At 38.2% G+C, this 24496-nt stretch overlaps 1 protein-coding gene across 6 annotated transcripts in view; it reads left to right on the plus strand.

The window, feature by feature from the left end:
- Positions 1–24496, plus strand: part of CRB1 (crumbs cell polarity complex component 1) — a 114709-nt gene that overhangs the window by 66228 nt on the left and 23985 nt on the right. For 5 of the 6 annotated variants that reach the window (XM_030033472.2, XM_030033476.2, XM_030033474.2 and 2 more), the window contains exons 6-11: positions 4798–5751; positions 9301–9848; positions 10242–10407; positions 13075–13981; positions 15590–15718; positions 18734–18872. In XM_030033472.2, coding sequence (XP_029889332.1) covers positions 4798–5751; positions 9301–9848; positions 10242–10407; positions 13075–13981; positions 15590–15718; positions 18734–18872 — 2843 coding nt within the window. The remainder of the gene's footprint in view (positions 1–4797; positions 5752–9300; positions 9849–10241; positions 10408–13074; positions 13982–15589; positions 15719–18733; positions 18873–24496) is intronic. The other variant, XM_030033475.2, reaches the window with a different exon arrangement.

Raw genomic sequence — 24496 nt, forward strand, 5'->3', positions numbered from 1 at the left:
ATGACATAAATAAAGTATAGTGAAAAGAAAAAAGAAAAGTCTGCTGCTTCAATTATCACAGAAATCAGTAGTTCAATCTCCTGAACTCTTATTTTCCTCACATTAAGTCCAAATCAAAATGTCTTGTTCAAGAGCTGAAGAAAGAAAATGTTTTAGTAAATATTTTTTCTCCTGTCTTTAGCACACTCAAAAATCTACAGACATAAATTTCCAGTAAGTAGTACAATGAGAGCCAACGGAACAAAAATACTTTATAAAATAAAGAAACGAGATACAATTTTAGGTCTTTTCTATCTTCTTATTGAGATGTACAGTTTCTCTGAATGACAGTGACCGTGAAAGAGTTGATCTGGATTAACAAATCTTTTGAAAATGAAAGAAAATACGGTCTTAAAAAACACCTTGTAAAACAACAAAAAGTGACAAATCAATTTTGAATGGATCCTAAAAATACGCCTTTCTGTGAAACAATCAGAGTTTAGTGTAAGTGCACTCGGAGAGAACATGCTGAAAAAGAATTTAAGTAGAATACATATCTACTGCGTAAGCAGTTTAATGAGTCTTACTTTAAGCCTTGTTGATCTGGCTTGGGCAAAATACACCATCAGACTACATCAGCAGGTACAAAAGTGGAGCAAGCTAACCCTGGAAAGGAAGCCTTTGTACTAGGAACTGTTTTGAATTTCACAGAAACTTACTTTGTGGACTGCTTAAGTGCTAAACAATCTTTTTCCTCCGGAAAAAGATGGTTGCAGCTAGGATGCAGGTTTATATCATTTTAATGACAATGTTTACAGGTAAATATTTTCTTTTTGTGAAATTGTATGTGCACTTAGACTGTATTGAACATGTAGTATCTATCCAGACTGCTTGCTTGTACTTGCTTGATATTTATATAGTGTCAAGGAAAGACAGAAGGCTGTAAACAGATTTCTAACCAAAGGTGTGTATAAAAAGTGTAACTTGGATAATACTTTTAAAATTGTTTGATCAAAATGAAAATTAGTGGTGTTCAGCAGAATTATGCTTGAATAATTGCTTTTTTCATCCTGGTTCTGCAGGAAACCTTTGCTGCTAAATTTGAAACAGATTTTAATTAAGAGGTTAACAGTTAGAAAATAGCTACCCTATAGTAATAATGTGTCAGTGAAAAATATGATAAAAATATTCACATTGTCTGAAATTTTAGGTAGGTGTGTAATATATTTAGAAGAGAATATGCTGAATGATTTTACTTTACTTTTTACTTTAAAAACACAAATATGTTTAGCTGAGCTAATGCATATAACCACTGAAAAGAAAATAATAGTTCCCCTTGCACTTGCTTTTGGTATGTCTTACATCATTTGAGAATACTTTTTTTTACATGCTAAACTTCTCCAACCTGAGCTATTTGAACTGCTTATACAGTTCTATAAATATTGACTAATCCTTTTTATCTAGAGTGTTTTTATCTTGAGTGACAGTGGTCTTGTATAGCAATCAGCAGATAACAAGCAATATCAACACCGCCTGTAAGAACAGCTGATTTATTTATTCTTGCTATGAAAATATGGCTTATTATTTGTCTTTTGGTATGACCTATATTTATGTTTGTGCTAATCTTATTATGAAATAGTAGGCATATCGATGTAAGTGTATACATGTGTGTATATATATATACACACAACCCTGCAAAATAATTATTTTGCAACATATTATTAACATCATTACTTTAAAAAAAGCATTGTATTCAGACACTGAAATGCTTATGAAGTTACATGTGTTTAAGTGGCTCTATGATAGTCTCTTTGCATGTAATAACTGATGGTATTCATTTCCTATAGGCAAGGAATACACTAACAATAATACATGTACCTCCTCAAAAAATGCATTTTATTTCTTTGTTAGACACTGATGAAGAAGTTTAGCATTCTCATGAAATCATTTCATTAATTTTACGTCTAATTTGATGAAGTGGAGAACACCACAGACACTAAACATTGTTGTAAAAAGTTGGGTTCAGTTTATGCATCTGTTTCATCCTTTCCAGAGACAAGTCACTATTGCAAGGTGTGACTCAGACCACAAGCTACAAGGCAAAGGTGATGCCTCGCAGGTGCCGTGGGATAATAAACTAATATATGCAGAGTCATCACCCATTACTGAAAATGCAGCAACTAAGTATCTAGGCATTCACTATGCTGATTTTTTTCTGTGAAAGGTTTTATAGGGGCTTCCAGTCTATAAATCCTTAAGCATGCTCTGACTACTCTGGAGCTCTATGACAAGGCTAAGTACATCTCTGATCCTACTGCTTCTCAGCTGCACTAATTTTTCTCTCTGACACAAAAAACCCAAAGAAACCTGCATTGCTACAGCCATCACATTAAGATGGAGTTGTATCCAAGACCTGTGAACACACTGTTCTCAATGTCAAAGCAGGGTAGGGAGCAATATCAGGCAGGAGATATGCTAAAACATTGACCAAAACAGGGAACAGCTCACGGTAACTTCACTTTGCATATACTAGAATAGCAAAAGCAGGACAAGTCGTTAACACAGAAATTGCCACAAACTGGGCAAAGCAGACATCGTTCTGGCCCCCAGTCAGTAACGGTTTGGGAAGTGCACTGCACTTTGAGAAAGTCAGTCCCAATGAGTCATATTTCTGCCAGATGCCACTACACGTTAAGGTATACATAGACATCTTACATTGGAATAAATATGAGCCTGGCTGGAAAACAGAGAGAGATTGTAAAACCCCACTGCCAGACCAGGGAGATAACATTAGCTGTGTTTGATAATCTGAAGCTTCAAGTAGAAACTATATGCTATAATTGAAGATTGATGAGTGAGGAGGATCACTGCAGAGAGAGCCCTCTCTATACATGCTATGACCACTTCACTCTTGCTAATCTTTCAAACAAAACCAACTCTCAGTTCCCTTCTAGCTCCCCTTTAACTTACCCCTCTCCAAGATGGGTCTAGTTATAACTGTGATTGAATAAAGTGGACACGCAAGGAATTAGCCTGAGTAATGACATTTATCTACTGCTGTTTGAAGCAATTCCTTGTGGCTGACTGCTGCTCTGTAATTTTCCATGAAAAATGGCTGCATTTTGCTGTAAAAATAAAGCTCGATGAGAATTTGTTTTTAAAGCTAGGTATGGTGCCTGGTACCTAGCTGCAACTCTGTGAGTCTCAGCATACCTCATTATCTACAGGCACCAGTTTTGCTGGGGGAACAGGCACTAGTATGTCTATTAACTACTTTGGGCTGATGATACTAGTCTGAAAACTAACTGCAAAGTATTTCTTATTTTTCTCTAGAATAACTATGAAGGGAAGTGGAAATGTTAGGAGTTGCACTTAGCATGAGTTTTCAAAAAAGTATTTGGATATTTTGACTGCTTCCAAGAGAGATAAGAAACAAGATTTTTCCCTGATCCATTGCATACATATCAGTCACTTGATTGCTAAAGGGAGAAGTTACTATAATTACCACTTTATGGAAGAACAACAGTGCAAAGGGATAAACAGATTAGTTTTACAAGAGGAACAGATTTGTTTTTCTTTGTGAAGTCTGATCCAGTGGACATACTTAGGCCACATCTATCAAATTACAGTGAAGTTGAGATGAGGAGCTCTCCTTTTACCCAATATACCAGAAGCCAAGCATTATATGGAAGAGGAGGAAATATGAGTCTGTATTGCCCATCTTCTATGGAAGTGCTCTCATCACCAAGAGGAAATATTCCTTTCATCTTTTCTTGCTTTATATTTTGTATATAGGAGAGGTAAAGAAAGTTCCACTGTAGATACACGGTACGGGGAATATTCTGCTGGGACATACAGGTTCAAACCTCTCCAAAAGCTTCTCTCAGATCCTCACGTCCCAAGTGAACTCTCTTGACAGTATGAGACCATGGCTGATGGCCCAGAAGTCACTGCTGCATTGTTTTTGGAAGAATTGAGATCCGTTGTTCTTTTGTGAATAACTGCAGTACGCACCTAACCCTGAAATGTGGCAACTGCCCACTCCTTGCGGACGGGGCACATCTCACTGCATCTTGCCCAGACCGCCAATAGGATGTAGGTTTAAGCTCTTCTTTGGATTTCTTCTTAAGCTCCCCGCTTACTGTGAATTTCATTCTTCAGATAGCCAGCTCACTGTACATACATTTTGCAGGGATGTTCCCCTACTTGTCAGTCTGTCCCACTATATCATAAAGTACTTACAAGTCCTGTGGCTCTCACTTGAAGATTGTTGCTCCAAGATGTTTCATATGGGACCAAGAATACTAGTCTGTAATTCTTCTACTGTTTGAATGAATGTGAAAGAGAAGGAGAGACCAGCAGACTATACTCCAGCTCATCAACATACTGTATTATGAATATGAATTAAGCAACAATTCTTGGCTTTTCATATGTGATAAATAATTCAGTTCCTCTCAAAGCATTCTAGACTTCTACCATAGAATAGGTGGGAAACAATCACTTGATCGCATCTTTTGGAGGTGATGTTTATCTCAATTTGATCCCATTATCCATATCAAAACTGTCAATTTGTTTGGTTCTTTTCTCCAAAATGTGATTATCGCTACAGTGTTTTATATAATACTTTGCACAAGAAAACCATGGCATGTGAATGGTATTTTTATATTTAACATATTTTAGACTTGTGAGTCAATCATCTGTTTATCCAGACATTCCCCTCTAATTAAAGATAATTTAATAAAACACATGTTATTAAAAATGTTATTTGGGGCTCCAGTTATTCAATCCAGAATGTCTAATTCTTTGTTTATTCTTCAGGTACTCACTGTGATGAAGATATCAACGAATGTTACACTAACCCTTGCCAAAATGGTGGAATCTGTGAGAATTTTCCTGGGAATTACACTTGCCATTGCCCACCTGCAGACAAAGAAGGGATTTATTACGGTGGCTCTAACTGTACAGAAGTTCTCCATGGCTGTACTGATCAGCAATGCCAGAACAATGGAATATGTATCCCACACTTAAAAAATGGCCAACACGGATTCAGCTGCATATGTTCACCTGGGTATACTGGAATACACTGTGAAACCATAACCACGTTTTCCTTTCAAGGAAAGAGTTTCCTTTTGTTGAAGAATCCCCTGACCCCTAAAAAGGAATTTTTCTATAATATAAACCTGAGGTTTCAAACTGTGCAGCCTACAGCTTTTCTGTTTTACCGAGGGGAGAAAAATACATTTGTGAAGCTGGAGCTACTGAATGGCTACTTACACTTATCTGTGCAAGTCAATAACCAGCCACAGGCTCTTTTGCATATTTCACATAATGTCAGTGATGGAGAATGGCATTCAGTGGAGGTAACCTTGGCAAGAGCTGTTACTCTTAATTTGCTTGACAGCTCTTGTGTAGAATCATGTCTCAATAAAACGTCTGCTATGATAGATAACGATCATGTGATGCTTGCATTTCAGAGCACGTTTTTGGGCAGCTTACCAGTGGGGAACATTAGCGGCAACTCTCTACTTAACACCTATAATATACATTCTGCACCTTCATTTGTAGGCTGTCTCCAGGACATTGAAATAGACTTGAATGTTATTACTCCAGAGAATGTATTACCTGAATCATCTTTAAATGTCAGGACAGGATGTGCTAAAAAGGACTGGTGTGAAAGCCACCCTTGTCAGAACAGGGGACGCTGCACTAACCTGTGGCTGAGCTACCACTGCGATTGCTACCGGCCGTACGCAGGGCCAAGCTGCGCAACAGGTAAGGGAATGCTGTTGGCATTCATGTTTTAAGTGGTTGCTGAAAACATGATCATAAACAATCCTGTTTACCTGGTGATGAAACAGCATGACCCTTAGGATCTCTGGAGCTTAATGTCAGCCGGTAAGAAAGTGGAAGAGGTTAGTAGTAGCACGCCTTTGTTATTTTCTAGTTGCTTTCCCAGGAAGGCTGCTTTGCAGCCTGACAAAAAAAGTCAGGCTAAACTGGTGGACTCCACTCATCCAGTTTTAAAATCTTCTTAGTGCTCTTAGCACACCATAAACTCTCGAAAACTGCAGTTCACTGGAGGTTATGCACCCCTAGTAAAATTTAGAAAGCAACCAAGTCACTTGGAGTTTAAGTCTTTCTTACTTTCAAAGCGTTCTTTGAAAATTTTATCCTCAAGCTCTCTAGGCTTTTATAAAGAAAATCATGAAAGGCAAGCAAAAGTACTGCAAGTTAAAAAAAGACAGATTCCAATTTTAAAAAATGAACGAGATTATACTATTAACTTAATCTGATTAGCCCAAGGAGAAGGCAGGGCTTCAGAGGCTGGAAACGGGGCCCGTTCATCTCTCAGCTGGTCCCAGGGCAGCTCTGGACCATCGCTAACAAAGGCGGCCCTTACCAGAGAGCTGTGTGGTGACCAGAGGGAAACGTGTCCATGTCTCGGCGAACAAAAGAGCACAGCTCAGCAAACAGCCTCTTTGGCAGTGACGAGCAGGAACACAAGAGCTGCAGATACCCATAGCACTTACCCTGCTACAAATGATCTTTCTGAGCGCAGGCTGAGGCAAAGTGGAAGGACAACAGGAGGTGCCTGCCCAGCTCCCTGCTATGCTGCATCTGGTGCGTGAAACCCTCTGGAGCTGTAAACACAGCACCCCTCAGGAACATTTCAGGGTGGACTTTGCCATCCTTCCTCAGCAAAAGCTTTAGGGATTTCAAACAGGCAGTTTTGTTCAAGGAAACTGTACAGGGCTGAGTCTTCCACGCAGCACCCTTGCCCCTGCTTCCCTCTGCCCCCTTACTAACCATTCACACACGGTCAATCATTGCAAAGTTTAGGGAGGAAGAAATACATACATACACATATACATACATACGTATATTTATGTATATATATTTGTCAAGTGGACTGGAAAAAATGAAGTGCAACAGCAGACCCATGGTCAGATTGGAATGGACAGATCCTAAACTGGTGTAAACTGGTGTGGCTGCACTGCCACCAGTGAAGCTACATTGATTTACATCAGCTGAACGACTGGCCCCAGGGGTTTATTGAACGCATTGCTGCAGAAAGCTGTAGCTTGAAATACATTTCAAAATGTTTAAATACAATTTCATTTTGTATGCTATACTTAATAGTTATCAATACTTTTCAATAGTTTTTCTTTTTGGTTTTATTGCAAAATGACAAAGTCCGAGAGGTAATTGTAACAGACTTCTTTGAAGTCTAGCTGTAATTTATCCAAAGATTTGGAAAGCAACTTTGGAGTATAGGACAACATCTGGTAAATATGTTTGCCTCCTTATATGAAGCAAAATTAAAACCAGTCAGGGCCAGGAGAGGCTTATACTGGCATTAGAACTGTTGAGAATGATTAGAAAGCATGCATTATTTTTTTTTCCTGCTGACCACAATATTCTTTGCAAATCATGGCACCATGCCATTTTGATACATAGGTTCTAGACATATGCCATATTTAAAAGACTGTGGCAGGTTTCTTAAAAGCCAGAGTGGGGGAGACTTGCGGTAAAGGATAACATAAGAAATGCTAGTGTCTTTCTGAAGAAAAGTTGCTGCCAAGTATTTAATTGACAAGAGGCAATATTTTCTCTACATATACAAAATAACAAACAGATGTTGACTCATTTTGATCAACATCCAGATGTTGTGACCCAAGAGGTTAATATTGACCAAGGTGATGCTAGCCATCTCACCAAACAGATCAGACTGATGATATATATATGTATATTTATAAATAGAGAGAAATATAACAAAGTAATTGTAAACACAAAATACCTTTTTGAAGATTAATGCTTCCTTCTAATACTGCAAATGTGTAATCCTCATTCCAGAAAAAAAAATTTTCTTTTTACCATCATGAAAAAATGTCTCCGTCTCTAGCACCACCTTACAGAGAAGATATAACTTAAAGAGATTTAATGCCTCAAAACACCCATTCCAACAAATATTTATTTCTACATACCAGAGTTTTAACGAGCAGATGTAGATATATAGGTAATCTTATTCATAGAATTAAAATATTTCAGATTTAATTTACTTATGAAATTGTCTGCTTAGGAACAAGTAAGGAATTTATTCCTGTTGCTAAATAATATTACCATGCCACATAGTAGTGCAGTGTGGTTATTAAGGGTCTGTTGGGGCTTCACAGTCAGTCCCCTATTTTCATTGGGTTTTTTAATGTAGTCATAAAAAAAAGTAGTACTGCAGGCGGAAACTTGGCCTATGAGGTCTCGCTCTAGGAGTTTTACTGCACAAAAGAGGACTGACTCTATAGCTATGTGAGCATTTAAAAAAAGCTTGGGTTATTCTTTCTATGAATTTGATATCTTAAAAATAGCTCTTGAAAGTGTTTAGGCAGGAAGTCTATAATATTGAGGACAAGATCACGAAACTTAAAGTGTAAAAATAGAAACACTTTGTTGTGCTTTAATGAGATGATTCATCAGAATAAAATACGGTTTGGGCTACATATTTTGTATCCTTACAAGTCTGAAAATCATTACTGAAAATAAAGAGTAAGGGAGAGAGACAGATGGTTTTGGTTTAATCATTTTAATTGATAAGCACAAAAAAAAAAAAAAAAAAAAAAAAAAAAAGAAAAAGGCTTACTCGATCCTGGATCATTTTTCCCCCATGACACCATAGCATTGTGGGCACTCACAGGACTGAGCAGGATTCATACCTGTATACAAGTTGATGTATATGAGCATGTGTTCAGCCCCAACAACAGAAAGTCTGTCAGAGAAGTGGGGAGCCTATGCAGCACCAAATAGGTGCCCTATTTGGAGGCTTTACACAAGAGGCGTTTGCTGAGCAGCTTTTGGCTATTTCTATGATTGGAATCAGTGCAAAAAAATATCACAAAGTACCAGAATTACATTAACTTCCATGGTCATCAGAGGATCAAAGCAGCTAGGTTCTTTTCAAAATGATCCTGGACCAATCCAGGAAGCTGTAGAAATCTGTCCTTGTTTAACCATTTGAAAACACAGCATTACACAGAGCATGATAAAGGGGAAAAATATGCCCAATAATATAACATCTGGTCCTGTACCGGGGCTTAATGCTACAGCCATGGAAGCCAAGAGGAATTTTGAAATAGAAGCTATTTACAGCTGGATCAAGTCTTTATTCATCCATAAATACCAGCACATCTTACTACCATACGTAAATATTACCAGAAGTAGCTATTTGATCATTGCATTGGCTCCCTTGTCATTTAGCCCTAACTGTTGTATTTTTCTCCCTTCTTCTCTCTTTTTTTTTTAATCTTTTCTCATATCTCTAACCTCCAGAGTACATTCCAGGCCGATTTGGATCTGAGGACTCCTCAGGCTATGCTGCTTTTTCTGTTGATGCCACTCAGAATGAAAATTTGAACATATCAATGTTTGTCCGAACACGCAAATCTTCTGGCTTGTTACTGGCATTGAGAAACAGTACTTACCTCTACGTAAGAGTCTACTTGGAAGGTGGGAAACTCACAATGTTAGCTGCAAATTCCATGAAGTTATTAGGGAAACACTCCATGAACGATGGAAATTTTTACTTAATAACATTAAAAATAGAACCAAATAAGATGGAACTGTTCCAGTCCTCTCAATACCTAGGCTTTATTTCTACTCCAGTACTAACCATCCAAAGTAAGGATATTCTTTACATTGGAGGCCTACCAGATAACAAAGAAACTGATAGAAATGGCAGGTATTTCAAAGGCTGCATCCAAGATGTAAGAGTGAATAACCAGCTGTTGGAATTCTTCCCCATCACCAATCCACTGAATTCTATCAACCTAAGTCTGATCAATGTCACCCAAGGCTGCACTGGTGACAATCTCTGCAAGGTAAGAATGACGTTTTTCAGAACATTTTCATATGTTTATAGTGGGGAATTTCTTTGATATTTTTTATATGTTCCCATACATTATTTGATGATAATGACATCTTAGGAAAATATGTAAAAATGCTAGAAAGAGCAGATTTTGTTGAGTTATGCTACATATGATGAATATCAGCAGCAAAATGTATTTGCATAGGGGAGAATTAAAATATTTCAAGGTTGAAATACTGTTTTTCACCAATTATTGAACATGCTGTGCTGTCATAGTACTGGTCTTTATAACTTTCCATCTGAAATAAACAGAATTCTCCTTTTTGCCAAACAGTTCCCCATGCTTAGAGTTGGGAGTCCACCAGCTTTTATTCATACTTAGGTTGTCTCTTCTCTTTCCCCATAGTCCAACCCTTGCCACAACGGTGGTGTGTGCTATTCAATCTGGGATGACTTCACTTGCACGTGCCCCCCTAACACAGCAGGGAAGGCGTGCGAGGAAGTTACGTGGTGTGAGCTTGGGCCCTGTCCTCATGAAGCACAGTGCCAGCTGGTGCACCAAGGATTTGAATGTAGGTACATTTCAGTTATTCCTATCATCTTTGGAGATTAGACAGAATGGAAATTTTCATCAGGATTTCCTTAAAACTCAATATTGACTGCCTTTAAATTGCAATCAAATGTTATTTCTGTATTAAAATAATAATTATGTCAATTTTAAGTAAAATAAACGGGAAGAATCTGCCCTACGAAACCCAGACATTTTCAACCAGACCCCCTGACACAGACAGCAATGTTTACAGGACCTCTGCTTTTGACATTCAACACAACTTGTTGAGGTTGTACAATAGATCTGTACATTGCCAGAGAGCAAGTGTATGCCTCATACTTCCACTACAAAATGATAAAAGGATATCCAGTATTGGATTAACCTTAGGATGTTCTCCATCCTCCTGAAAGGACAAGCTACGTGACATACACTGCATCATTTGATTTTCTGAAATGTTAAATATCTTTAAAGAAAGTCACCTTAATACCAGCAGTACAGTTATTCAACTAGTATCTTCATAAGAAGCACCTGTATGCCAAACAGTCTATTTGAAACTTGATAACCATTAGCTGTCTTAAGAACTTTAGCCACCCTGCATTATCTCTTTCCTTCTCCACTTTCCTTCTCCTTCCCACCCTGGAGTGGCATTTAAAAAGCAAGTAAGGATTTTGAAGCAATATTTTTTCTTTTTGCTATCAAAGAAAGCCCTAATGATGCTGTGAAGGAAGATAAATACACATACAGTCTGATGGAAGCTGTTAGAGTGGCTGACCCTTAGGAATGAGAAGGTTGGTCAACAAAAGGTTTCTATCATAGACAACTTGCTGACAGACCAATATGATTCTATTCTTGTTGAGATTGTTAGAATCAGCATTGCAGCACTTATTAAAATTTATAACTGAAATTAAAATAATTGCACCTTCTTTAATAGACATCTTTATGATAACATCAAAGTACATTCTCTCATAAACTTTACTATTGCATGTTACAGTAGAATATAAACACAGACACACAATTGAAAAGTATCTGACCTGTTTCCTTTTGCTAAACTCAAGGTCATTTACACTGTTAGATCACCTTTAGATTTCTGTGCTGGTTTATGTGGCAATCGTAGGGAGTTTCCCTAATAGATATTCAAAAATTCCTGCACTACAGAGCTGTATTTTTAACTAGTTGTTTTCTTAGCTACAGCATAGGCTTCTTGTTGTTCAACACAGGGTAATGAAAAAAAGGAGTTTCACTGGCCAGTGAGTTCTCTACCAGCCTGGTGTCTTATGCTCTGGATACCATTCCAAGCTAAGACAGAAAAATAGCTGTGTTCTAGGGGCTGTGGCTATAGTTCCACCTAGACAGCTACGACTAGCAAGCCCTTTAGAAAAACATGAACTCCAAAGAAAGAGAAAAAGCCAACACAGGAAGCTGATGTGGGGAACATCAACTAACAGCAAAACTGTGTGTGTCACATCTGAGAGTAAAAGCACATCCAGATGGCTTGCTGTGCTCAGGACTCAATAAGAGTTCTACAGGAGTATTTTAGCTTTATGAGGTTAAAAACCTCAGCTTTGTGAGACATTAAAAAAATCAGAAATAATTTTTAAAAGCTCTGACTTTCATTTTTAGTATGGTTTCCTCTGAGGACACTTTTCCTATGAGAAAGACACCATATTTGATGTGCCAGGTGATGTAGTTACACCTCTGCTGCCTTAGTATCAGGATATACAGTCAATAATTTTGTGCTGGGACTCCCAAGGGTTCTTTTCATCAAGATTTACTGAGCCCAGAGATAGCTCAGGAACACACCTTATCTCAGTGCTAGGATCTTGCAAAGCTAGATTTGTCTGAAATACAGACAGAAGACATTCCTTCCAATCCCTCCTCCCTGTCTATAATCCTCATAAATCTCAGAATGTGCAAATTTACAGCCCAGTGAGTTAGTGCATTTTAGTAGAAACCATGTTAATGAAAGATGTCTAATACCTTTGTGAAGATGTCCATAAAACTGCCACCATGTTGCCCAACAATTTTCACTCACAGCTGTGCAAACTGAGTCCTCTGCTGCCCTCCCAGTCCTCCCAGCACAGGCTCGGTGCGGTCAGCAGGGCTGTGGCAGTTGTGTACACAGCAGGAGGAGCTAGCTTTAAATGTGACAGGCACAACTCTTCTTACATTGATTTTGAAGGGGCTTTTTGCTAACTGACTTCAATTAAATTCATCCTTTTTGCATCAGTGAGAGTAAATTGGGATCCAGTCAAACACTATCTAAAACCTCATTAGTGCTTCACCTAAGAAAAGAGGAATTGAGAACAAAGGTTCACCATAAAATGACAAACATATATCTTCTTTTGAAGTACCCTCTCAGCCTCAGGTTTGAGTTGTATACAGTTATGATCACCTCCTCCTCTTTGTCTAAAGAGGAAAAAGAGAGATAACACTAATGTATCTTTAGAACAATAACTTGAGATGTTGCAAAGCAGCACACTTTTGATGTCAATATAGCTGGTGCTGGCACTGCCCTGTATTTTCTATAGCCATAAGGGGCAGGCAAGAATAACTGAAACACTGGTGGAATTTGTTTCTCAGCAAACCCAAAAGGACTTACATGACAGGGAGCACGGGGCACTGAAGATATATTGTTCCACATGTATTGGTTTAAAGTTGGCCTGGTTTCTCAATTATTATCTTTGCACAGGTCTTGCTAACGCAGTGTTTAGTGGCCGAAGCAGTGCGATATTTTACAGAAGCAATGGAAAAATCAGCAGAGACCTCACCAATATCGTATTTGGCTTTCGAACTAGGGACACTGACGTGATACTGCTGTATGCAGAGAAGGAGCCAGAGTTTGTTATCATCAGTATTCACAACTCCAAATTACTCTTTCAATTGCAAAGTGGCAACAGCTTTTATAAGCTGACCCTTGCTAGTTCACTCTCTGTGAGTGATGGGAAATGGCATCAAGTAACGGTCTCTATGGTAGAGCCCCTGTCCCAGTTCTCTAGATGGCACATTGATATAGATAACAAGAAAGACACTGCAACTAGTACAACTGCCGCAGGAAGCCTCAACTTTTTAAGAGAAGAGACAGACATCTATGTGGCTGACAAGGCTTTTGACAGTCTGGATGGCCTGCGAGGATGTATGAGCACCATAGAAATCAGTGGCATTTATCTCTCATACTTCGAAAATGCTGACATCCCTACTAAAAAACCTCAAGAGGAGCAGTTTCTCAAAATATCTGCAAACCCTGCTCTTACCGGCTGTTTGCACGTAGATGTCTGCAGCTCAGATCCCTGTATGCATGAAGGGATATGTGAAGACTTCTATACTTCCTACCATTGCGTATGTCCCAAAGGATGGACTGGCACCCACTGCGAAGTCAACATTGACGAATGCTCTTCAAACCCCTGTATTCATGGAAACTGCACTGACGGGATCACCTCTTATGAGTGCAGTTGTGAACCTGGTTACACAGGGGTAAATTGTGAAGAGGATGTAGACAACTGCCGTGGCCACCAGTGTGCAAATGGGGCCACTTGCGTTGATGGGATTAACGGATATTCTTGCCTGTGTGCTGGCAACTTCACTGGAAAATTTTGCAGGTACTATAAGGCAGATCCATATGATTTTGTCAGGTCTCTTCTGAAGGGTTATTACGTCACTGATGTCTCCATTTTAAACACCGATGTTATGCCTCTATCTATATATTAATCATGGCTGCAGAATTAATGGATAAAGGGTCTGTAGTACAGTAAGCTGTAAAGATCAATTAGACACGGACAGAGGCAGTGGAGAGCTGGCAGCTCAGGCCGAGACTGATGAGGCAAGGAGACAGGGAACAAGGCATAGCTCTGCTGCCCAGCTCTGCTGCCAGCCTGGGTCACACCAGTTCTTTGATGACAGGATTACAAGTTCGCCAGAGCTCAGAGAAAGATGTGTTACCTCCTTTTTAGAAAAATGGATTTTATGGGTTTAGAATCCCTAAACCCATACTTCGTTAGAGTAATAGAGCTCTAGAACTATAAGTAGAGAAATTCAGAGTTGGTGGGTAAGAGAAAATAACAATAGAAAGGCTTGTAAAGAGGTTTTTCTCCCCATCCACAGCATCTTTGCTAGGCAGGTCTTTTCCTCCAAGCTTGCTCTCTCAGCCCAGCAGTCCTGGTGGCTGCAGACACCACACAGCCCACTATTTCCGTCACTTCTGAGACTCCTCACATGCCTGTTTCCTATTCTTCTCAGACACTCCTGTGTAAAAGCTGCAGGCTCTTCCCCAGCGTCTCTCTCCTTTAATTGCCCTTCTCTGCACACCATAAACTTCTCCCTTCTAGCATGTCCTGTTGCTCTCAGAGAAGGCAAAATCCTTCTCCTTCCTCCAGAGGACTCCAACAAACTCAGTCTGCTGCAGCCTGAAGGATGCAAACAGACAGTCGTCTTCGTGCTGCCCAGCCACAGACTTTTAGGCTATAATTACACAATTGTCAATATTTGTTGACTTTTTTTGAGCAGTGAGGACATCCTGAGATTTGAAGATGCCTTATATTGGCCCATCTTTTATGCTAAGTCTCTCTTTTGAACTCTTCTCCTAAGCTGTCCAGGTATCACGTAGAAACACATCAGTAATGTAGGCAGTGTTGTCCCTTTTTTTCTTTTTTTTTTTCTTTTTTTTGCTACAAAGTGAATCATTAACTTGCCAGTAAATACTTGGAAAAGGAAAATCAAATTCAGCAAACTAAAAAAGTTAAACAAAATTTGTTTTGTGTGTCTTAAACCTCGGTTCCTGCTGTCTTTCCTTTGGACGATACCCCAGCCAGTAACAGCATTGCTGCCCCAGTTCAGTTGCTGCCTACCACTAAATATGAGCACCCCAAGCACCAGGCGTGCCAATGCACACAAATGTGGGGTTTCCTTTCCAAAGAGGAAACAAAGGAGGCACTAAGTATGTGCAGCCCCTGAAACTGTGTGTTCATTTACAGGTAAAATGTAATGCCTTTCCCATTGGTATTGAATAGTATTTGCCAGCAGAAGTACTGCTTCCTCTATTTGGAGATTAACAGTACTAGATTCTGCAGTCAAATAACAAATTTGCAAGGTAGATCTAAATATTTTCCACTAAAGCAGTGTACTAGAGTCAAACAAAAAGCTGAGAGAGCATGAGACATCCAGAAACAAGGAAAGCGCAAATAACTGCCATTGCCTTCTTATTTACCTAGATACAGAAGATTACCATATACAGTTTGTGGGAATGAAGAGAAAAACCTCACTTGTTTCAACTATGGCAACTGCACTGATCTCGGCGGCGAGTTGACATGCGTGTGCCTGCCTGGATTTGCTGGAGAACGGTGAGATGCTTCACTCAGCAGGTTTTTGTGGAACAATTCTTCCAGAAGGGTCCAGAGGGTAACGGCCACAGGGGTTTTGCCCTCCTGCACAAATACGGACAAAGCAGTTATTTAAGTTCAGCAGTTCCTTGCTGGAGTGACTTTGAGGGTCTGAAAGTATAGCAGTTTTACTTAGACAAAAATCACAAATTAATGCAGCAAGATTTAATCCAATATAGCACCATTAACTCCCGTGCAAGGTATTATTTCTTGGACAGCATTGTACACTTGCTTCTACATGCCTGTTTTTTGATTCCATGCCAATTTTGTATATGACAAGCTAGAATGTTGTCTTTCCATAGGTGGGGACACATAAACACACATATCCTGCTCATATATAAAAATCATCTACAATACACTGACACATGAATATGCAAAGCAGTTTCATTTTCACATGTATGTGATGTGACTATACAATCCATTCTTTCACAGGGATGGTATGAGATGAAATACCTGGTGGTATTGCAGCTTGTTACTTTCTTACTGAATGCTGAAGTATGAAAACAGAATTATTATTTTAAAAACAACTTAAGAAACACTTTTTACATGTTATAGTTTAGTTTGAAACAGAGGGGCCTTCCACCCCGTGAAATTTGTATCTTGTAACATATTGTCACAATTCACACTTACCATTTTGATAATGTTCTACAGACAGCTCTGGAGCAGGGAGGCCTGACAGCCTCAGGGCATTAGGTGCTATAGAAACGTAGGAAGGTGTTGTCCCAGTCGTAATGTAGTCTGAACAGATAAGGGCACCTTTTTGGACAGTGAGAAAGAAAATACCGTACGTGCTCTTAGCAAAATAAACGTTACATCAGAGTATAATATCCAAAAGTTCAACAGGACCAAGCTATGTTGACTCTGCAAACACAAAGAAGTTTTCAACAAAAGGTTATCATTCTCTCAAAACTTATTAACCCACTGATTTTGTGGAAACAGTACAGTAAGCTATAAAAGATAGATGAAATGAAAGTTTCCACCCACTCAATGCACACTAGTTGGCAGACACGTCTGCATTGTACTGTTTAACTCAGCCAGAAGATCTGTGAACCACCTCACAATATTCAAAAAAAAGTGAAAAAAATCAAATCAAATCAAATCAAATATGAAAAAGTAAAAGCATATTCTTAGACACTTCTTTGGCATGTATATTTCTTGGGACTTCAAAGTAGAAGGAACATACTTTTTCCTTCTTCCTTCCCCTGCCAGGCAACTTGCTAACTACAGCTTTGGGAATGAGCCTTCTTTACATCCATCCCACTGCTGGCAATAATCTCTATTTTATGGTTCCCATGATTCTCGTATTGAACGGCAGCCTTGTACCAAGCATACTACACTTTAACTGACTATCACAGCAAGGCATTCTTCTCCAATGTCTAAAATTGACTATTTGTCCTCTTTTCCTCCAGGCTGCCAAACCATAAACCAGTAGTACTTCTGTGCTTGCAGATCTTAGTATATCAAATGAGAAAATTTCACCCCTTCTTTTTTTCAGAACAAATTCAAATATATCAGTTAATAAGAAAATGAAAACCAAAACCCTTTGTATATTTATGTATTAGATTGATAAAGCAGGCATTTTGCTTTAAGACAATATTTCATCCCTCAGAAAGCCATTGACGCACAGTATAGAGAAAATAGTGTCTTTCTATGTCAGTCAATTAACTTGGGATCACAAAATAATCCTAATGAACTTAATAATAGGTGGAAAGGGAAATGTGAAAAGATTACTCTTCATAAAAGGAGATATAGCTGTCTCATGAAAACAAATTTTTCATTCAGTTCAGGCTGGGATTTTCAAAATTACCTAAGGGAGTTAGGTTTTTAAGTGTTCCTGATACTCAGTTGGATTCAGGTGCCTAATTCCCTGGAAGATTTGGGGCGGCTGGTATTTTTTTCTCTTTGCATAGGTAAGTTCATAGCTATACAATTTTTATACATTGGATAAATACTTTAATTTAGCTTTTTGAAGTATATGAATATAATTTACCACTGAAGGAAACTGTTGAAATATTTTTAGAGATTAATAAAGCAAGTCAGATAAAAGTGTTTAATATAAAGAACTGTTCTTCTCTAATGTAACACTAAAAATTTATTGCATGGTTATGAATATGATTGAACAAAGCAATTCCTTATAATTCAGAGGGAGTTTCTCATGTTCTTCTTCAAAAATAAACCTGCTTTTTTATCTGGAAAAATTAGGATTAACCATTAGCATTATTTGAAAAAAAGGAGCAGGGAATTAAAAGGGAACATTGTCAGAGCAGAAAATCACCAAATCATTACTAGTTTTCAGACAATATCTCACACATTCCTCATTAACGTTATGTTGGTTGCCTTGAGAAATTATGAGAACTTAAATTTCCTTCATCATCAGAATTAACTCAAAAGCATTTAATGATACATATTTAAGCTTGTAAAGCTTTGTTCTGCACCATTCTTAACCATTCTCGGGGCCCATCTCAGAGAGACCGGATAGGAGATTCTGCTGGGATCTATTGGCACTCCAAATTGAGGGGGGGGGGGGGGGGGAAGGCAGGTGAATATTCCCAGGAGCACTCAGGTGGGAAAGACATGCATTTGTTTGACTTACATTGAGACTACTGAGAAGGAAAATGTGCCCTCAGCTCCCCAGAACAATGAAAACGGATAAGCAAGCTGTCAGCAGGACTTGCGCCAGATCTAGCCCTAAAAGCATACACAAACTTTCATTTCACATTGGTAAACACCATTGACCATGAAATGCTTTACAGAGATGAAACTTCTGGCTTAACTATCTGTGTTTGAAAATAATACAGGTAGTTCAGGATTGGAGTGTGGCTAATCAGGCAGTTGAGAAAATCATAAACACGTGTGGAAATATACCACAGATTTCAAATAGAGCATCCTCTTCTTCCTTCCCCCCAAAACTTCTGAATTAAAAACGTGCCTGTTTGATGCATTTGATTTGTGATTTCAGATGCTCACTCTTTGCAGTCTTTCCTCTAGGTGTGAAAAGGACATTGATGAGTGCAGCTCTGACCCGTGTCTGAATGGGGGCCTCTGCCAGAACCTACTCAACAAGTTCCACTGCCTCTGCGACGTGAACTATGCCGGAGACCGCTGTGAGATAGATGTAAGCGACCTCTCCTTTTTTGTCTCTTTACTGTTGTGGCAGAATCTCTTCCAGCTTCTCTCCTATCTTATTCTACGAATGGATGATGATCCAGCAGTCGAGTGGGGTGAACAGGAAGACTATTAAGCAGTCTTTAAACTTTTGTATTTTAATGCAGCAGAAGATGCCTTGACCAAACAGCTTAGCAAAGCAATACAAACACCAGATTTTTAAAACTTGTTTTATATTTCCTTGAATGATTTTCTATGAATCGCTTTGGATATGGATTAGTTCTTTCACTTAATTTTAGAACAAATTCCAGCAGATCTTAAAAAGTGTTCCATCCCACCTCCACCAGAGCATTTCACCACACACACACTGCCAGTGGGCAACAGTGGGACACACCGACAGGCAATACATATCAATGAGAACAATAAGATTTACTGTACTGATGGTGGCATTCAAACCCTACTGCAATGAGTGGCAAAGACCTGCTGCCTTCAATAAGGCTAGTTTTACCATTAAATCCTACAGATAGTCACTATCTTTGCATCACATACCATGCTCATTGCTGTTTCTTTGGCAGTTAGGTCTCGCATCTGTGAAATCATGTAGGATATTTTCGGATAATTAGATAATGATTTAGATTAGTAACTGGCAACATGCTGAGGACATTCACATCTATTTGAATTAGTGGCAATCCTGCACTGATATCACTAATCCTGAACTGCTGCTCCGATAGCCTGGACATCTCCAACATATTGTACTGAGATAAAATACAGCCGTCTTAATCTTCATCATGATTCCTCTTTCAAGAAAGGCCCAGTAAGTACACCAGACTTTAAAATCATAGATTTGTTGTTTATTCAAAGATTTCTGCCACTTGAAGTAAATCTATGTTATCCATCAATAAATATGACTGTCATCAGACAAAAACAAGGGATTTTTCCTTCTTAGGTAGCAATCAAGTTAATTCAGTTGGTTGGTTGTCCATGGATTCTTTAAAGAATGAAAAAAAGGCCCCTGAAAATTATGAATACCAGGAGGTTTAGCAAAAAATATTATAGGAATATATCTGTGTAGTTGTCTTTGAGAGTGTAGACACAACTGAAACACACTGTTAAATAAAAAACAGTAGTGAAAAGTGAGGTTTTGTTTTTCTGAACAATTCTTTAAGGCAAAAAACATTTATGAATGGTGCAATCATTTCTTTGGGCATTCATGATCGTATTTGTATAGATTCTGTACTCCTCTTAGTCATTTAAATAGTGTCCTTGAGTGGTGATTCAAAAGAGTAAGCACGTGTAAGGTGGTGTTTTATTATTAAGTGACACTGCATGTAGCAGAGTTATAGGAAAGACTAACTAAAGCTATACAATGAGGTTTTCTGACTCCAGAGAGAACAGCCGATCTTTTGCAGAAGTCCTTCAGCCCAGTGATATTAGTTTCCCCCACTTCAAACCTGACCCTGTTTCTTCAGTCCTACCCAACTTACTGTGGGTTGGACTTGGAGTGTTCATGAAGAGCAAATCCCATCTTTAATTCTGCAGTTGCATTAAGACACCTTAAAATGTGTACAAGTGAGATGTTAAGGTTCCTGTTTTGCCACAGCAGGATATAGCAGAAGTCACTGCCTGAGGATCAAGCCTCTTTTTTTTTATTTCCCACCTTTCATAAACATCCCAAAGTCTGTTATTTTTCTGAATACCATTCAGCGCATAATTGCAGCAACACTCATGTTACTAAAAAGTCTACTCCTATTTTCAGAGAGGAAAAAAAACCCAAACACGTTTTTTGCACATTTGTGGAAAAAAACATGATTCATCCCTGTGATATGTCACATATTCCTGTCTCAAGCACCTGCCTTAGTATGAAAACTTAAGCACAATATATTTACTTATAACAATTGTATTACACAAGGATAATTTTTTTGCTGTCTTTATCATACCAGAAAAGTGATTGGGGTAGTTTTCTTGTTAATCTCTTAATAAATAAATAAATAAATAAATAAATAATTGAGCTAAAAGATCCTTTCCCCTTTGTAAGCGATCAATAAACACAAGATAAGCATTCATGTTCCAGCACTGGGGATGAAATTAATGTAGCACTGTCAGAAACAAAACTGTATATTCTATCATATGTAGGGCTTAGTTATCTTTCTTACTGGGAATCACGTGTAATATTGTGAATTATATAAGACAGGCAAAGACAACAAACCAAAACCAAACTGCATTTTGAATTTTTTTTCAATGAAAATACAGTTTTGCAAAATTGCTTTTTACTCCAGATAATGTGATCAAACCTACAATGTCAGAGGAAAAGATTTTTTTTTTTTTAATGAAATCAATATTTCTGTATTGAATGTTTGCATTTTGGTTTAAAATATCCAAGTAAGACAAAACAAAGTTAAAACATTCACCTTGTTTTCTGTTAAAATGTCAATTTTCTTTAATATGGAGAAACTTGAAATAATAAACAACATATTATGTTGGAAATTTTATTCCAAACTGTAGCTTTCATTTAATTGTAGCTACAAAATGTTACTTGGTTTAGTATTACTGAAGTGAAAAATGAAAAATTTAAACACAAATAACTTGAAATTAAAACTATCATATCATTTCAGAATGCTAACTAAAGGCAAAGAAATAAGAAATTTTGAAAATTCAAATGAAAAAACTGATGCTACTAACCAAAGCTGTTCAAACAAAGGTTTTTTTTAAAAATTAAAACTAAGAAAATCACAATAAAGTTTGGGGGTTTTTTCCTCACTGGGTTTAGTCCAGCTCCCACATAAGTAAATTGAACTGTTATGTTCTGTTATTTAAAACTGTTTATTAAAAACTGTTATTTATAGAATATACAGTACAGGGTACACTACAATAAGCAAAAATTTCATCCTGGTATTAATATTGAAGAAAGCAATACATGTAATAACAGTATGTCCGATGTACTATAGCTATATGCATAATATGAAAACCAAAGAATAAATCTGTATAGAGATTCCAGAACTCTTTCTCTTCAGTACTAGAAACTTGATATAAGAGTGTACATACAATATTAAATACAGGCTCTATATGGATTTACAGCAATACACAAGTTATTCATCTACAATAAATTAGCAGAGCATCAGTTCACTCTTTCTTTTACTGAATACACACCTGTAATTGAATTCTTTCCTTCCTCTAATGCCTTGTCATCATGAAACATCCCCTGACTTCAGAAATGCTGCTCCTTTCCTCTTTGTACTTCTGTATTCTCAACTACATTGTGCACGTGTATGCAACTTTCCTACCTTTATACACAAAATAAACCTTCTGCCTTTGTCTCTTTATGTCAGCTCCTCATTTCCTGCTAACGACTCTGTTCATTTGCTTTAAGTGTGCCATGTTTTCTGAACATTTGTGCTGTACGGGTATCCTGTGTGAACACAAAGGCTGCGCCTTCCCTACGCGCTCTGCGGGAGCGCAGACAGTGCAGGGCCAGGCAGGTGCCTCCCAGGGAAGCGTTTCAGCTGCTTGAACCGCTTCAGCTGCATGCACTACTGCGTTGCCCACCAAGGGGGATTACCTCTGCTGGGTAGCTCTTCGTACCTTACCGAGCACAACTAAATAAACAAGTCCCCAGACCAACAATTCAGAGAGGAAGGGATTTCAGCCACATGGCTTAAAGTGACACGTATTGCTCGGTTCCTCCTTACATACTGTCAAAAACAGTAGAGAACTGTTGAGCGTTACGAGGTCACTCTTGGCATTTTGATGGGTTGTTCCTTTCCATTGAGCTACCATAGCCCATAGGCTGGACATGTCTCATGCGCAGGTCTCCCAACACATCCAGTGGAGAACAAGCTAGATATTTCTAGATTAAAAGGTTAAAAAATAAAGCAACAAATGCCAGATTAATTAAAATAACTTTCTTGAATATACGTATTTTTTAAAAGAAATGCAGGTGTAGGACATTTAAAGGGAAACAGCTATAGAAGCAAACATGAAAAAAACAGCTGGATGAATAATGACACTAAGCACTAGTTTTTTTCTAAATGCATCCAATTGCTAAGATATTTTAGAATTCAAGGGGTTGAAAAGCCATTATTCATGTTTAAGATTAAGGTATAAGAGCAAGATTTTCATACATCTCCAGTGTTGCAATTTTACTGCAAATCTTTTGATATTTGATTTTTTTATTTAGAACACAAACTCCCACATGGATTCATGCTTTTGTGAAAATCTCAGTATTCATTACAAAAAAAAAAGTTAAAAAAAAACCAAACAAAGTAAAAACAAAGGATCATACCACCTTGGGTGTTGAGAAGAGCTTGGAAAACCATCATCTCAATATGGTCAGAATTAGAGGAGGGATGCCAGACATGCAAATGAAAGAAAGCAAACAAGCAAGGTTGTGATTTTTGGAGGTATGGCTTGTGATGCTGAATACTGATATTATCTGTAATGGATCCCTCTGTATGGTGAATACTAAGATTCAAATTGTTTTTCAGATGCCAGTGACTGTCATTCAGAAATATGGGTAATGAGAAGTAACAGTGCTAGGGCTTCAAGCAAAATTAAGAATTCTGAAAGGAGGGGAAAGGCAGCAGTGATGGAGGTACTGGAAGGGAGAGCAAAGGGATTTGCATCAGCTGTGGGATGAATGAAAGTGTATTCTTTAATGGGTTTGGAAAATACGTGAGAGGTATTTCACTGAGGAAATACACACAGGGAATGACAGATTTACTTTATTGACCATAGTTCCTACTTCTGACCCTTAAAAGACAGGCTCTGATTGACCCTCCTGTGCAAGTGCTCTAATACAACTCGGACTCTGCCAGCAGGATCCTATCACAATTTTAACTACAGAGAGTCCATGTGTTTGTGAATTTGAAAATATCCTTGATGTTGCATGCTTATTTGGATTCTCTTACTCCCAGAACAATTAATTTTTAAGAAACTAGATCCAATACTCAATTTACTCAGTGCACGTGACTACAGTACGTTGATGAAACTAAAAATAGGAAAAAAATCTGCTTCAAACTGGCAGTGATGAAATCAGGTTTCATTCTTTCATTGCAAATATTTTTCCTGGCCTGACAGCCAAAAGTTCAGCCAAGAGGGCACTTTACTTGTACCTATTAACTTTTAGCACTTGAACTTCCCTTTTTATATTTTGAGTTAGTGATTCTCCCTAAAAATAAGGAAACTTTTGTTTGCAATAAAAAGTTCTTCAAAATTTCTACTTCAAGAACCACAAAGCCTGGTTCTAAGAACTATAGCCTAAAAAAGCAACAAAACAACTCCAGCAAGTCTTCTTTCTGTGTTACTTAGATTACTATTACCTGAAAGAGATCTCCATAGAGTAAAAAAAAAAAAAAAAAAACAGAGTTTGGTTGTTCATTTTACTTTGTGTTTCAAGAGTGCCCTGAGGCCCCATTAGACTCAGGAGCACATCCTGCTAGTGCTGTGTTCTGCTTGTGCCAGCAAAAGGCAGACATGTCCCTGCACCAACTGGCGAACAGCTCAGTCCATACTTTGAAATTGTTTCTTGAACATTGTCATCAGCTGCACCTTTGGGACAGCACTTCACAAAGCACACCCTCTCCTATTGTACACGTGAATATAAATGAAACTTGAAAGTGGTGGTGGATTTCATGTCCC

The sequence above is a fragment of the Aquila chrysaetos genome, chromosome 12 (genome assembly GCF_900496995.4).
Source record: "Aquila chrysaetos chrysaetos chromosome 12, bAquChr1.4, whole genome shotgun sequence".
Lineage (NCBI taxonomy): Eukaryota > Metazoa > Chordata > Aves > Accipitriformes > Accipitridae > Aquila > Aquila chrysaetos.